This window comes from Genypterus blacodes, unplaced genomic scaffold (assembly GCF_046128005.1).
Source record: "Genypterus blacodes isolate CSIRO-AG114 ecotype Tasmania unplaced genomic scaffold, CSIRO-AGI_Gbla_v1 ptg000105l_1, whole genome shotgun sequence".
Lineage (NCBI taxonomy): Eukaryota > Metazoa > Chordata > Actinopteri > Ophidiiformes > Ophidiidae > Genypterus > Genypterus blacodes.
In genome coordinates, this window is record NW_027466909.1 from 2,677,617 (window position 1) to 2,693,533 (window position 15,917).

The 15,917-nt window shown below is 44.9% G+C and overlaps 2 protein-coding genes across 2 annotated transcripts; one reads left to right on the forward strand and one right to left on the reverse strand.

Annotated features, from left to right (window-relative positions):
* On the forward strand, positions 1–6,939 carry LOC143008633 (transmembrane protein 41A-B-like). The gene is made up of 9 exons (XM_076160479.1): positions 1–148; positions 293–386; positions 486–554; positions 640–703; positions 1,294–2,373; positions 5,325–5,475; positions 5,609–5,770; positions 5,877–6,015; positions 6,093–6,939. The coding sequence occupies exons 5-9, from the start codon at positions 2,231–2,233 to the stop codon at positions 6,326–6,328; spliced, it is 831 nt and encodes a 276-aa protein (XP_076016594.1). The 5' UTR covers positions 1–148; positions 293–386; positions 486–554; positions 640–703; positions 1,294–2,230; the 3' UTR covers positions 6,329–6,939.
* Positions 6,940–9,662: 2,723 nt separating this feature from the next.
* On the reverse strand, positions 9,663–15,578 carry LOC143008481 (lysosomal cholesterol signaling protein-like). The gene is made up of 20 exons (XM_076160265.1): positions 15,492–15,578; positions 14,521–14,730; positions 14,274–14,421; positions 13,927–14,056; positions 13,658–13,836; positions 13,400–13,552; positions 13,235–13,302; positions 12,920–13,091; positions 12,655–12,810; positions 12,468–12,551; positions 12,189–12,312; positions 12,017–12,101; positions 11,834–11,921; positions 11,503–11,728; positions 11,222–11,299; positions 10,973–11,130; positions 10,780–10,875; positions 10,598–10,662; positions 10,379–10,516; positions 9,663–9,813 (listed from the first exon to the last, which is right to left on the reverse strand). Exons 2-20 carry the CDS (start codon positions 14,673–14,675, stop codon positions 9,765–9,767), a joined length of 2,352 nt encoding a protein of 783 aa, XP_076016380.1. The 5' UTR covers positions 14,676–14,730; positions 15,492–15,578; the 3' UTR covers positions 9,663–9,764.
* Positions 15,579–15,917: the final 339 nt, after the last annotated feature.

Below are 15,917 nucleotides of genomic sequence, written 5' to 3' on the forward strand. Positions count from 1 at the left end.
ATGAGGACTTGAACTGACACACACACACATACACACCCAACCCAGGGCACCACACCCAGCCTCAAACACTCAAACAGCAAATGACAATTCAACAACAAAGACGGGAACTTCACTGTAACAGAGCCGCAACAACAACAGACTCCTACAGGTGAGATAAAAGGATGTATTGGGACCTTACTTTATTTTACATTATAAAACGTATAACTTATATTATAAAACAAAAAAGCTAAAGGTTGTTTTGAAGCCTGCGAGTAATTTTTTCTTTAACTCAGCCACGCTATCATTTTTGTAGAAAATGAAAGCTCCGATCTTGTTCCTGCTCTTTGGCCTTGTGCTGGGTCTTAAGGCACAACCAGACGATGGCGACATGACTGATGACGAGGAAGGTACAGACACACACTGCATATGACGAAACAAGAATAGTACTGATGAAAAACCTTTTGGCTTATTTCTTTTTACATACCAAACTCTTTCTTATCTCATAGTGATTCCAGAGTTGGAGGCCCTTCAATCCATTGCGCCGGATATAATCGATACAAATGCTGATGATGACAGTAAGCTGTGCGTGTGTATTTGTGTGGGTGTGTGTGTTTATCTGTTGAAGAATCCTATTTTCATCACTGATTTCTCAACTGACAGCGACCAGCAATGGTAGACGAGGTCTTCCAAACGGCCAAAACCAACCTTAACTGACCAATGAATAGTAAGATTTTAATATTTCATTGTGTGCGTTTTATGGAAGCCTCACCACATCAAACTCTAACCTCCTTTGTTCTGTCCAAGCAGCCACAGGGTCCCATTCATTTCTATACACAATGGCTTGAGACTTTTAGACAAAGATGCTGGTATCGGCTGTGTTATCTATCTGGAAATGTTACATCATACACGAGCACCAGTGTGTGGAATTTGGTTACTTTATGTTAGCAACAGTTCAAGTGTAACCTAGACTTTAAAATAGTATATCTATTTATAGTTGCTTCTGAATCCATCCATTTATCTCCAGCAAGTTGCAAATCTCTGCAAGCTGGTTCCCGTAATGTGCTGAACTGAATGGATCTCAATGGCTGCATGGAAGAAAGAAAATCAACCTCTGCCCTGTTGTGTTCCATTATGACAAATGTTACATGGCTTTATTGTAATAACAATCACAAGCTGCTTTTATGAATGTAATCTTCATGTTTGTGTCCTTAACGAGGATAGCTTAGAAATGCAGGAAAGTGAGACCGTTGTAGTATGACTGTGGCTACCTCTTCATTGCTATTTATAGATAAATGCTCTACTTTTATTTCGCAGGAGAACATTGCTGCAGCATTTCTGGGAGGAGAAAATCTGCATCTAAATTCATCACAAATATACAACTGTGGTACCAGAACAACCATGTTCTTGTTTTAAGGCATTGATTTATAAACAGTATAGTATATCTCACTTGTAGGGTGAAAGGCAAAGACAAGACAGAGGTCACTTTATAGAGAGCAATGAGGCAATATAAATAAATGGCTTACTTCAGCAAAAGCTAGTTCTTTTATAATTTGGTTTGTCAAACCAATGATGAATTAAATTAAAAAAACACATTTAAAAAATGTTACTTGATTTGAAACTAGAGGTTTTGTCAACATAAGTTCATGTTTGTAGTTGTGATTTAGAAACTCTGATGAGTAGTAATGTAATGCAAATGTTTTGACTGTACATCACAATAATCTAAAAGCCTTGTCCACATGAGTAAACTCCAAACAGTGCCAGTGATGTGGCCTGTAACACATCGACCTCTAGTGGTGTGTTTATGTCACTACAGATTGAAAAAACATAAAAATGGAGTTTAGAATGATTTTTAATGTAAACACGTGTTTGTTTGTTTATTTTGAGACAAACTGTGGATGATCTAATTGAATATCTTAAAGTAACGAATCAATGACAAGAAAATGCAAATGACTTATCCATCAGCATGAACGAAGTTGTTGGTCGCCGTTTGCCATGTGATCTGCACCGAGCCCAGCCAGAATGTAAGCCGTCACTTGTAGCCTACTGCCCCGCATCGACACAAGCCCTCCTCGGTGTGGCCGGATCTATTGAAAAGTATAATTACAGAAAACAGAGGCGATTAACGAAAAGACAACACGACGAGATTTTGTATCACCGCGGGACTTTGTAAAAACTATTTTTTGAAACTTCTTTCAAGTCCGGTGCCGGCTGAACTCAGAGCCGGAGACGCGCGCCCTTCAGCGGGAGCAGTATGCGCTCTCTAGCCGCTCTGGTTGCCACTGTGGCGGCAGCAACGTTCTACCTCTACCTGCTGTCCGCGTACCTTCCCCCGGGGCCTGAGCACCTTCAGCCGGGTCCTGAAGGGGAGGAGGAGCGGGGAGGTCAGCAGCTCAGGTAAGAATCGGACAGAAACAGACCAAGTGCAGGTGATGGAACCAAATGTCTCTAGTTATCTGCTATAATCCAAGGGAACTGCCCAAACTCTGATATAATATTATTAAATATATTATAATATATGAATCACAGAATAGAATATATATGGGCAAATACATAGTCAAAAACATTGATGGAATATGTAGAAAAGAAAGAAAAGGTGTATTAAGTTTTGTCAAGTGAAAGGAATCATAACTTTTAACATCATTACATTTGTACATACATTTGTGTAATTAGGACAGAAAGAGTCTAATAATGTTAATCTTTGTTGGAGATGACTGCAGATTATATAATTTTAAAATAAATAAATGAATGAATGAATGTTTACACTTTGTATTTCTTCCAAAAAAATGAACGGGCTTTTCCTCAAGTGTTTACCTACATTTTACATACCACAACAAGGACACACACACACACACCCACACACACAGCAACAGCAGTATGTTTATGCACTTGAAACCTATCCTGAAGTGCTTCCTCTCCTGTATCCCAGTTCACTCCAGGATATTGTGTGTTACTGTAGAGGAATCAGCAGATACTTGTCAACAATTTTACTGACAGTGACGTCAGGAAAAAACCCGGACGCATTTCTGATGTGATTGCTTGAATTTGTGGCTTTCTCTCTCTCTGTTATATTTTATATAGTTGTAATATTTTCCTGCATCCTGTCTGCCATGCGTATGGCGAATGTAAGTTTAGAGTATTTAAACAACTCTCAGGTGGGTCTTTCATATCTTAACTGCAATTACTCTACAAATAAGTTTATTTCTCATAACCAGTGTTGCACGATCACAGGCAGTACTGTTGCCTCTTCTTCCTCCTTTCCTTTCACCAGCTCCCATCAGAGCAGTTTGCACTTATCACATTACCCCTCAGAATGAAGACGCAAGTCTGAATGATGAGTGTGTACTTCAACGTTGTGTGTTTATAAGTGTGTTCTCTACGTTTGTGTGTGCGTGCGTGCATGTGTGTGTGTGTCTGTGCTCTAAGTGGTATTTTGCAATGTGCCAGAGAGTCAACTTTGAGGTTGTCACAGGATGATAGAATATCATTGACCCAGACACTCTGCGGCCAAGATTAGGTCCGATCCGTGTGTGTGTGTTTGTGTGTTTGTGTGTGACCCCTGTAAATTGATATTACTCATATTATACAGTTACTCATCAAATCGGTTAAGTATGGCGTGAGTGTCCTCAAAGATGACGTCTGTGTGAATCCCCTTTGCTCAGTCATACCTGTGTGTGTGTGTGTGTGTGTGTGTGTGTGTGTGTGTGTGTGTGTGTGTGTGTGTGTGTGTGTGTGTGTGTGTGTGTGTGTGTGTGTGTGTGTGTATCAGTGGTGTGGATAGATTCCATCTATATTGAAGGTCAGCTGAGGACAGCAGCCTAAGTCAATGAAATCATGCAATATAATTATACTGTAAACCAGATGAGGTTGGCCAATGTGGCAGAATGTTGAAGGAAGCAGAAGACAAAAAGTAAAGCTAACAAAATAAAACTCATCATTTTCTAGAAAGAGCTGCTTTGTGTGGTGTTGACAGAATGTAAATCAGCCACGACTCTTACTTTTTTTTTATTAAGTCGCTGGTATCTGCAAGGGAGCGTCTGAGAATGACATTCACAGGAATGTGATGTCCAGCTGTTGGAGTAACTGTTGGAGTAACAGACTGTTACTTGTGCTCAGCAGGCTGGAGGTAGAAATGTCCAGAGCGGACGACGCAAAGGTTTTTGTAACAGACAAGGATGACCGACTGATCCATAGTCAAAGCCATCACAGTGTATTTTCTGTATCTGCATCCCATCACTTATTCACAATTGCAAACTGTTACAGAGAGATGGAAACACAGACTAAATAGAGGAGGGACCCTGATGAAAAACAGGTGAGGCCAATCAGGAACAGGTGAAACTAATTAAGGCGGGGTAGACAATCACACACAAGGGCAGGGATGGAAGAATCTGGGACAAGAGGAGAACAAGATGAAGCGAGAACAATAAGCATAACCTAAGGTGTGACAAAATCCATCACTCTCAACAAACTCATAACTCCACACCTGGAGGTTCATGATTGCTCCGACATTTTGGAATGCTATCCGTCATCACTAATGAAGCACTGAGGCTTGATGGAGTTGCTGAGTTTCCCCTGCACGTCTATACCCATGCTGTATGTGTGTGTGTGTGTGTGTGTGTGTGTGAGACTAAGTGTTTCTCCTGGGGCTTTGCATAAGCTAAAGTAAAGGTGACCACGATGACACATTTCCCTCCTTAAATACAGTACATACACTTGTATGTTCTCAGGTATCTGGGTGCCCGTGCGTGATCGCCCCAATGAGTGGAGCGGGGCAGCGGCGTGTCTGTCCACCAGCCAATAGGAACAGGGGATTGCCGAATGTCAAAGCAGGTGGCAGAGAAAGACAGCATCTTGAATTTCAAGGGGGATTTTGTGTGTGTGTGTGTGTGTGTGTGTGTGTGTGTGTGTGTGTGTGTGTGTGTGTGTGTGTGTGTGTGTGTGTGTGTGTGTGTGTGTGTGTGTGTGTGTGTGTGTGTGTGTGTGTGTGTGCGTGTGTGTTCCAGTCTACAGACAGCAAAGGCTATTTCTGTCCCTCAATCAGGCATATCACATTACCCTCCACTTGTCCACACACACACACACACACACACACACACACACACACACACACACAGGAAGTAAGCGTTTTCAACTATCTTACAGAGAGAAATTGATTTTCTGAATTTCCCCACTTTCACTTGAATGCATCGCGTTCAATCCACTGCTCTGGGGTTTGTCAATGAGATTTTGCTCGGAAATATGACGGAAGGATGAAGTACATGTGTGTGTGTGTAAGGACATGGGTTCAAATCTTCCTCCAAAACTTGGGGGAAAATAGATTTCATGCTGTTTTATTTGTTTCCGTCCAGGCTGAAGTTCCCGTCTGACCTGGATGAGCTGCGGGAGCTCGCTGAGCTGTTGAAGTTTTACAAGCGAGAACATTACAGCTACGTCCTGCTGCTGTTCTGTAGCGCCTACCTCTACAAGCAATCCTTCGCCATACCTGGGTCCTCTTTCCTGGTGAGTATGGACACACACACACAAACACACCAAAGTCCATCAATTGACCTTTCCAAATCAAACAGCCAAATTTTGTGAGGCCACACGTAGATTGCAGACTGCCTGCATGTCTGTCCATCTGTCCTTCTTCCAGAACATGTTGGCCGGGGCCATCTTCGGGCCGTGGGAGGGCCTGGTGTTGGCCTGCCTCTTGAGCACCTTTGGCTCCACTTTCTGCTTCCTGCTCTCCTCTGCCTTTGGAAAGCATTACGTGGTTCAGTTCTTCCCGGACAAGGTGGCGCTGATGCAGAGGAAGGTGAGTCTGTCATGTGTAATGTTTAAGCAGACAGTAGCTGGAGACACTTCCTGTTTCCTCCTGTCTTCTTCTTTTTCTCCTTTCTCCTCTCTCTTCTTTCTGTCAGGCGGAAGAGAACCGCAGCAGTTTGTTCTTCTTCCTCCTTTTCCTTCGTTTCTTCCCTATGACTCCTAACTGGTTCCTTAACATCACCTGTCCCATCCTCAACATCCCTATGCCCATTTTCTTCTTCTCTGTGTTTATAGGTGAGACTGTACACTTGCACACACACACACACACACGCACTGACAATACCACACTCACCTGTCGCTCTCCTCTCCAGGGTTGATACCGTACAACTTCATCTGTGTCCGTACGGGCTCCATCCTCTCTAAGATTTCCTCTCTAGATGACATCTTCTCGTGGGGAACACTGGCTCAGCTCCTGGCCATCGCCTGCATGGCCCTCCTGCCCGGGGCGCTGATCAAACGCTACAGCAAGGGGCACCTTAAGATGGAGGACATGGACAGCAACGGACCCAGTCAGGCTGGGATCAAGCCGGACAGAAAGAGGCGATGATGCAGGGGGGGGGAACAGAGGAGAGGTTTGATTTGAAGAAGAATCCCTGAAACATCATGAATCCAGGGATGTCTCACTGCTAATGGCTTTAAGATAAGGACATCATCTGAGATCCATCCAACAGGAGATCCATTACAGGAGAGCCTCTGACTCCTCATGAACTCTACATACCTCCAGAGACTTTCATGTTATTCTTACATCATAGAGACATACGAGCCTTCAAAGACATTACACGTCACTGTAGATGGATCTTGAAACCGGATCCCGGGGTCACCAAGACCCTTCTCTCCCTTATTCACAGGCGCACACACACTAACACACATCGCTCATTCCCATTGGGAGTTTTGCTCAGGTGTGTTTTTGCACTTTATGTCCGTTGCTCTCAGTGTAACTGAATGAATGTTAAAGTTATTGTGAAATTGCACAAATGTTAATTTTCCTCTGTGTCAGGTTTTAGAAAATAGTCTTAAAATGCAGATGCTATCCTTTAAAGAAAAGAAAGAGTGGAAGCAGGATCTTTTGGAACATTTAAAGCTGGATCCAAGGATTATCATGCTGCAGATCAGTCCAGAGCTTAGAGGTAAAGTTTGCAGCTTGATTTTAAATAGGACATAGCTTAACGTATGTTGGTGCCATAAAGAGTGAAGCTATAAAATACTGGGTTAATGACAGAGCATCATAGTCTTATTAGGGTCTTTTATCAGGGTCTTATTAGTCGACTTGTTTCTGTGTTTTGGATGATTCAGCAGTAGCAGCATCATTGTTTGACCAAAAAAAAAGTTCTAGAAGAAGAATAGAGCAGAATTCAGGTGTTATCAGACAGTGGAATGTGTGTAAAATATGTCTTAGTAAATCTGCAGTCTTATTTTAAGTTAATAAACCAAAAACATTGTATAGATTATTTATTTGTTCATTGAATTAAACATTTAACTTCTCACCCTCTTCATGGTGTCTCATAATGTCCTTCTCTAATCGCTGTGACTGTTTAATGACGATGCAACATGTGGGCCTTTTGGATGCAAACAGTACTTTAATAAGTGCCTTTCTTAAGGTCACACAGTCATTGATCCTGATTGACTTTAGAACACTTAAAATAAAATAACCAACCATACAATACTGTCACACTATTGTACCACAAACACACACACACACACCATCGCACATTAACAGGAAACTCCCTCTGGCTCTGTTCTTTTACCTTCCAGCATACAACACAACAAACACTATAGAGAAGATACTCCTTGGTTGAGCAGGCACTGAAATAATTATTTGACTAACTGGACTGAAAATAAACAACAAGAATCTGGCGTGGATTGTTTGAGCAAACACGCTCCTTATCTGCACTTATGAAGAAAATCTGAGAGGAGAAAAGTGAATCTGTTCTGAATCTGGATGAATTGTTCTGAACAAAAACAACAACAATGACTATTCTTCATGCCTTACCATACCTTAGTGGGGCTCAAACAGTTATCCTGAGGGTGGCAGTAGAGAGCAAAGGCAATGATGTAAACAGAAAAATACAGCAGTAAATCACTTATTTTGCTCCTTTTGAGCTTTATACTGGCGTGGTTTATATGTGCACATTATCCTCCATCTTCCACTCTAATCACAGTCAAAAATACTTTATGTCACAGTTGACAACAAACAGTTGAGTCAGAGGAGAAATGAAAAACGTTTCTACTGTAGGACTCTGATCTGTTTACAGGATCTATGCAGTCGTGTAACCCAAACTCTTTCCATCCGACCTCTTTAAAGGGCTGGATTAGTTTATGATTGATTAACTACCTACATCTGTGTCTTCATGAGAGCTTATTTAATATAATATCAGGGTTTATTTGGGTTAAACCTCACGAAACACACAGCGAGAGAGGAATTACAGTACGAGTATGAATGAAGCTTGAATCTGTCTGGAAAAGGCAGCTTGTGCAATTTTCAAACCCTGGCTGAATCTATACAGTGATATGACCCCACACACACACACACACACACACACACACACACACACACACACACACACACACACACACACACACACACACACAAAACATCCGCAGAGTTGCATAATTTAAAGATGTTTGTAGAATGAGTCAGAGTGCAGTGGAAGCCTGTGTGCTGCTCTCCTGTCATGCAAGTAGGCGACATAGACGGCTGTAAGATGAAAAGACACGGCGTGCAATACATATGACGATACGAATGAAGGGAGAGGATCTAACTGAATGTGCAAGGACGCTGTTTTGGTGTTTAGTCAGCAAATCTGCTGCTTCTTGGCTTCATCTAGATTCTAGAACGTCCAGAATCAACTATCTGGTGTTCACACATCTCTGTGCCTCTCAGGTGGCTCAGCACGCAGCAGCATTCCTTTCTCAAATGCACAGAACACAAAGTTAAAAATAGCCATGGAGAGAGATTCATCAGGAGCTCTGAGGTGGAGGACAAACAGGGGAAAGCTGCAACTAGCCTACCTCAAGTCCTCTCGCCCCGCCCTTTCATCATGCAGTCCATACGGCGTAGCGTCAATACACTACAACAACAACACGGCAGCCGACGCAGGTCAGTGCGACACAAACGAAGGTAAACATCTCTAAACACCCCGAACAAAACAACAAGGGCATGCAGAAGAAGAAGAAGCCACAACTGATGATTGATCCCAATTTACAGCATCTCACTACTTTTTGGAGTGTTTGGTTTGTCTGTAAATGTGGCAAAGGTATTCAAATGATATGAAATATAAAACAGCAAAACACCTGAGAGGCCAAAACCGATCAGTAAACCGTCTGCTGTTGGTTACTTGTGGATCAATTAATGGACTCGTCATTCAACTACTCTCCCCCCATCTACTAGCTCATCTTCCTCCCCCTCTCTCCCTCCCTCTCCATCCTGGGTGAAGCGGTACATCAGGGTGGGGTCGTCCCTAAATCTGTGCCGAGCCGCTGGATCCTCTAACACGCCTCCCCGCTGAAGACGGGCGCAGAACGTTTGGGCCTCGGCTCGGCCGGGGCACAGGCCGCGCTCCAGCAGTGAGTCCACTAGGCGGCTGCCCTGAAACACACCTGCGGCGTGGGACGGGGGACAGACGCGGACACTGGACGGGATAAGGCTATGGGCTTGCCGCGTCGGGTGGGAAGGATTAGCTGGTTCGTGATCCTGGTCTGTGGTGGTGACGTGGGTTTGGGTTTCAATCTCACGCTGAGCCTGGCACCTGGATGGAAAAGAGGTTCCGCCCCGGGGTTTGCCTTCATGGTGAGATTGCTGATTCTGATGCAGATTCTGTGGCTCGTGGCTGAATTGCTCCTGAACGTGATGGGATTGGAAACTGTGGCGTCTCGCTGGTTGTTCCAAAGGGACGCTCTGGTGCTGGGGAAGGGGGGGATGGATGCTGTGACCCCATCTCACAGCCCCATTGTCCTCTTCCCGTTCTGCTCCGAACCTGTCATTATCAGAGGAAGGATTCACCTGTCGGAGGGCTCACGCTCTCCCCTGAGCCACTAGGGGGTGATAGAGGGGGGAAAGAGAGAGAGAGAGAGAGAGAGAGAGAGAGAGAGAGAGAGAGAGAGAGAGAGAGAGAGAGAGAGAGAGAGAGAGAGAGAGAGAGAGAGAGAGAGAGAGAGAGAGAGAGGCATGGAGGACAGAGGGGGAAACAGGGAGGGAATAGGAAATACAGGAGGAGTCGAGGTTAAATGAAAAGGAGAGAAGGGAAAAGAAAACAGTGGAAAGAGTTTGTGTTAGGAGAGAAACTCAGCAAAGTAAAGCACCCAAAATGTTTTGGTTAAAGAAGCAGGTTGAGTCAAATATTGCCTTACACTGAAATGCCTTAGGACTTATTCAGCAGTGCAGATGCATAAAAACAATCTGAAACGTTCATTGTGTTTCATGGGATAAAGAAGTGCAGAGTGGACAGAGGGGCAACAGAAGAGAGCAAACTACCTATGGAAACGTCCCTTTCCTGGCATCAACTCATCATGTGAACAAACCCAAACATGGAACACAACTTTATTTAACTGATCAGCAACAATCAGAATAGAAGAAGAAAAGGCAGACCTGTCTTCATACCTGTGTGGGTGCACGATATCTTGGACACACTGTTCTTTGTGGTAACGAACAAACTGCGTGCAGGTGAGTCTGACCTCCTCCGGCACGACCGAGGGACTCAACTCTTCACTGTCCTTGCCGTACCACAGGCTGAGCAACCTGACAGAGACAGACACACACACACTTTGATGTTATCTGTCCTCTCTGTTTGTGATTTACTGATGAAAGGAGAAGTCTCACCTCTTCTTAAAGGGGAGGATGATGAGGTGTCTGTCCAAACCGAAGATACCAAAGGACAGAAAACCCTGAGATGAAAGAGAAACCCAGACAATGATCACTTGGGATTCGACACATCACACACTCCCATAGTAACACTTTAACACAAATACATATTAACACAGAGCTGGAAACTCAAAGTGTACCTGTCCATAGTTTGCCACAGCACAGAAGAACTGCAGCTCCAGGTAAAGTCTTCCTGGATCTTTGTTGAACAACCACCACAGACAACTGGACAAGTTCTGCACACACACAGAATTACCAATCAGGCGAATAAAGAGAAGAAGAAGAGCACAGCAGCCAAACACACAGTATTTAAGTAGAGTAATGGATCCGCACCGCGAGCAGGCTGACTATGAGCAGCAGGCAGAGAAGCACGTGTCTGACTGTCTGTTTGTCGTCGTGCGGCTGCAGCCCGGGCGGTGGAAGGTTCAGAGGCTGCTCTGATGAGGAAGAGCTGGGCTGCTGCTGGCCGTCGCACAGCGCCTCACTGAGGCCTGGAGAGAAATGGCATAATGACTGAAAGTTAGCAACGGTATAAAGGATGTCATTGTGTTTTATTGTGAGTGTGTGTGTGTGTGTGGTCACCTGTGCTGTGTGTGTGCTCTCTCTGTGTGCTGGCTATCATGTCTGGCATGCTTTGGAGAGGAGAGCAGAGGTGCAGGTCTGAAAAGAAAAACACAAACGGAGGCAAAATTGACTGTGTGTGTATTGGTCCTGTCAAGTGACATCATCGCATCGCTGACGAGTCTCAGCTGTTAGGAAAGTCACAGAGGCACATAATAGAGCGACGGTGATGACAGGTGAGTATGTCCCTTTGTGGCTACAACTCAGCTCAGGTTAGGGGTAGAGAAACAGAATACGGCTACCTGAGTGGACGCTGCCCTCAGACGGACTTGCCATCTGTGGTTGCAGCTGTTGATGCTGCTGCTCCTCCAAGCCACCAGGGGGCAGCAAGTCTTCATTGATGCAGGTTATAGAGGCTCTGTCCAGGGCCTGGTAGTCCCTCTGCTCCCTGCCAACCTGGCTCAGACCCATCAGAGATATGGCACCAAGCACCAGGCTGACTGCCAGCACCACTGCTGTGCTGATGATCTAGAATAGAATAGAATAGAATAGAATAGAATAGAATAGAAGAGATTACACTAGAATGGATTACAATAGATAGAAAGTGGAATGAAGTGCCATTGTTATTCAAACCTGAGCTCTGCCATAGAAGAAGGCAGAGTCCAAGGAGTCGGTCCTGTCGCCGACTATGAGAAGACCTCCTGCCATCAGGAACGGAACCCTACACACACATACAAACACACACATTAAACCAGACAGTTGTGGCGTAACAGTGAGGTCCCGAGGTACAGTGTGTGGTGTGATGTGCTGACATACCCCCAACCCAAAATCATAAAAATTCCCGGTCGGAGTCTCAGTAGATCGTCTCTATTCGTCAGAGCCAGGCTGAGAGGGATCAAACCTGGAGAAGAGAACACACAGCACACCTGCATGTGTCTAAACATTATTCAGGTATTGTGACAAACTCTTTATGTCTACACACACTTACCGGTCCAGATGTAGGTGCTGTACAGTGAGCCGTAGAGCAGAGTGAAGGAGAGAACTTTTCCAACCATATTGTCCTCCTGTTTCACCAAAAAGTTCCACAGCACCATACTGACACACACCAGGAACTGCAGCCAGAGGAGAGAGAGAAGAGAGAGAAGAGAGAGAAGAGAGAGAGCAAACATAACACACTGAACACATTAGAGGACAAACTTCAACCGATCACAAATCATCATGGAATTACTTCATTAATTCATGATATTTAAGCTTTAAAATCACCGACCTGAGCCAGGAAGAGATTCAAGGCAAAGAGGTGAGGAAGTCTGTTAAATTTCCTACTGAGCAGCATCACGGCTATGGTCCACACCTGAAGGAAACCATTGTAGTCGTCATCAAATCCACACCTAAACTACATTTGTTCTCTTGTTCCTTAAACCTCTTTAACAATCAAAGTGGCCAAACTCGCTCACCAGTGCTACAAGGCTGACGATGCTGATGTTAAAGCTGACATTCTGCAGCTCTGCCACCAGAGGAGCAGGGTCCATCAGAGGGATCGTCAACAACCACGCCGACACGTACATGATGGGGGCGGACAGAAACGTGCTGATGACCATCCCTGAAGTTACCTACAAAAGAAAAGAAGTGAATACAGAGATTGCTGCTGAGAGCTTTTCCTCTTAATGGGACGAGCTGGAAACAGGGATCGATTTATTTGAGTTGAAGAGCGTGACTCACCACCTCCAGCTCCACATTGTAGTGAGCTGCATAGATGGCTACACTTGGTGCGGTCGGGAAGACTCCGTATAAAAAGGCAAAGTTGGACAAACTGGTGTGGTTGGCGTTAGTGCTGTTCACTCCTATGTCCAGAATGTCCACCATGTCCTTACAGACTAATGGCATCACCAACCTGACAGAGACAGGGCGGAGACAAGAGGACAATAAGGACAAGTGGACAAGTGGAGTCCTATGATTACAAAGAATTTCATTTGTATGTGACGGTTGAAGCATTTGTAGATAAAACGACCACACGGACAACAAACGGCAACTTACAGTTTGGCAGTGATGAGGAGAATCAAGGCGACGCCAGTGTCTCTAGTTAGTTTTCTAAGCTGGCCCACCTGTCACACAAAAAAGCCCGGTGACGTCACTGTGATCAGCTGAATGTCATTTTGATTTACAAACGATATGAGGAGGACCAAACTGAATCACACTCACCATAGTGAGGCCGAGGTAAAAGAGGGCAGCGCCACCGAACGAGTTGGCGAGGCCGTCTATGAACTCTGACAGCACAGCGGGGATCTGCTGGCCCAGGGCAAAGTGGGAGATGATTCCTACCATCACCATGAAGACGATCGGGTTCTTCAGCACCTGCAGCAGTGAGGAGGGGGATAGAGGGGGGGTTACTCGCCCTTTGACCCGCAGGTAGACTACACAACAGATGTAAGAGGACTACCAACCTTCTACATACTGTACCTGTAGCATTACGATTCCCAGTATGCCAGCAGTGCTGTGCTGAGGGTGACTGGACTGTCTCCACCGCTGCACCTCACACAGAGCAAAGCCTATGGGGTTGAGGAGCATGAGGGAGACCGGAGCTACTAGATAGATATACTGGAGATACTCTGGATATGTTGTCCGGTACAGCGCATCAACTAGGGAAAACAAAAGAGTTTTATGTAAGTATTTTGAAAGTGGGAGTGTGTACAGTGGTCAGTCAGTCACTCATATGGGCTCTGTCTCACCTATAGGGTATCCCAAAGCAAAGTCATTGCTTTGTGTAGCAAAGATGGCATACAGACCCGCTTTGCTGTACCTGCAGTCTGGACTCGCCACCATCAGTGTCAGCACACACACTAGCACAAACACCGTCACCTACACACACGATAAGAGAGTGTTAAGTTGTGTTTAATTGCATAATTCTTTGTGCTTTTTACAAGACTGCAGTAACACCTTTTAAACAGAGGGTGTCACTAGTTCCTTTGATTAGAATTGAGCTACATTAAACAGCAGTCCAGTATGAAACAATGGGCTGTTGTGCAAATACAGCAGATTGTAAATAAGCCATCAAGATATAGATATTAAGACACACCTTAGCTACCAGGACGCTCCACAGAAAAGCCCAGATCACATCTCCAAAGTCCAACAGCACCATGTTTTTAAAGAGCAGAGCTGGCAGAGCAAACTTAGACACAAAGTTCCCCAGACCCTTCGCCTGGCTTTCTGTGATGATGTCGCCCCTGTGGGTCAAAGATCATCTCAGTATTCCCTTCATCAGCCATCACAACGCAGCAAGCAAACTTTAATAGACTGCTGTTTAACCCCTTTTAACCCCTTACCTGCCAGCTATGTAGCCACACAAAATGATCCCGAAGCACTCAAGGAGAGCCGGGAACAGCTTGTCGATGGACATGTGCGGCCCACCGACGGCGCCCGCCACGGTGTTTTGGGATATGTTCTTGCCATGGATCAGCACGTAGTTGTTGCTCTCCATGGCGGTGATGGGATAGGAGTATGGGAGGGGTCAGGTAATGGGCTGACTTCAGCAACTGGGGACGACAGAAGTGAAGGGAAGGAAAGAGAAAATCACAGTGGCGGTCGCTCCTTATTACCGACCAGAGCACCGACCAGAGCAGCACCTACCTGTCTGAGATCAATCAATGCTCCTCACACACACACACACACACACACACACACACACACACACACACACACACACACACACTACACTGTGCATATGGTTGCTATATTTAAATATTTCTCCATGTTTCTCCTGCAGCACCTTGCTTCTGTCATACTACACCACATTTTCCCACATTCACATTGGACAAAATGAATACAACTAAATGTAAATTGTTGATCAAGGACATAAACATATAACACCTGATATAAATGTGTAAGGTGAGAGTTCTTCTGGCTGGAGAGAAACCAATAACCACTCTAGACTGTTTAGTTTGATTTAATGCAACAGGGGGGCCAGCAGCGGCCACAGAATCCAGAGAGATGCGCCCCTGCGTAACAGTACGGAGTCTGCAGTCAAATCAGTCCGTTCAGTCACGATAAATGCAATATGTAAGGCAAGGAACTCAAACGAATGCTCTGTGGTCTTAAATAGCCACAGTGGCAACAACAACAACCTGCCGTGTGTGACAGCACTGCATTGTCATGGCCAGCTGTCCGTTAGCTTTAGCTAGGTGCACGCTAAAAACATTAGGGGATACAAACAAGCGTAGCCCCGAGCTAAACGTTTCACATCTGGCACGAACATCATATTTAAAGGGTTTTGTTTTGAAATGAATAAAACGCTTACGTCTCTTATCTACAACAGCATCTTCACGCAAAAGATGCGGGGTAGATGAGTCCTGCGGGAGGGGAAAGACCGTGTTTTGCCGTTTGAATGGCAAATCTCCGTTTCTGAATCTGACAGCTGCAGAAAGGAAAACACCCTGCACGATGACTGACAGCTTATTCAGCCAATCGCCGGCGAGATAGGCTTCCAGTTCGAGTTGTGATTGGATAAGATCATATATGTGCGTGTGGCGCATTCGCGTGACGTAGGACGGATAAAATCTGTGCTCTCCAGGGTCATGCGTGTAATTTGTGACACATGAGAGTTCGTGAAAAAGGTTTCACAAAGGGATTTGAAAGATTCATCTGAGGGTTTATCCACTTTGGTCATACATTGTTTCAATACTTAACTGCCTTCAACCTGAACATGGAACATGACTTTGGCAGT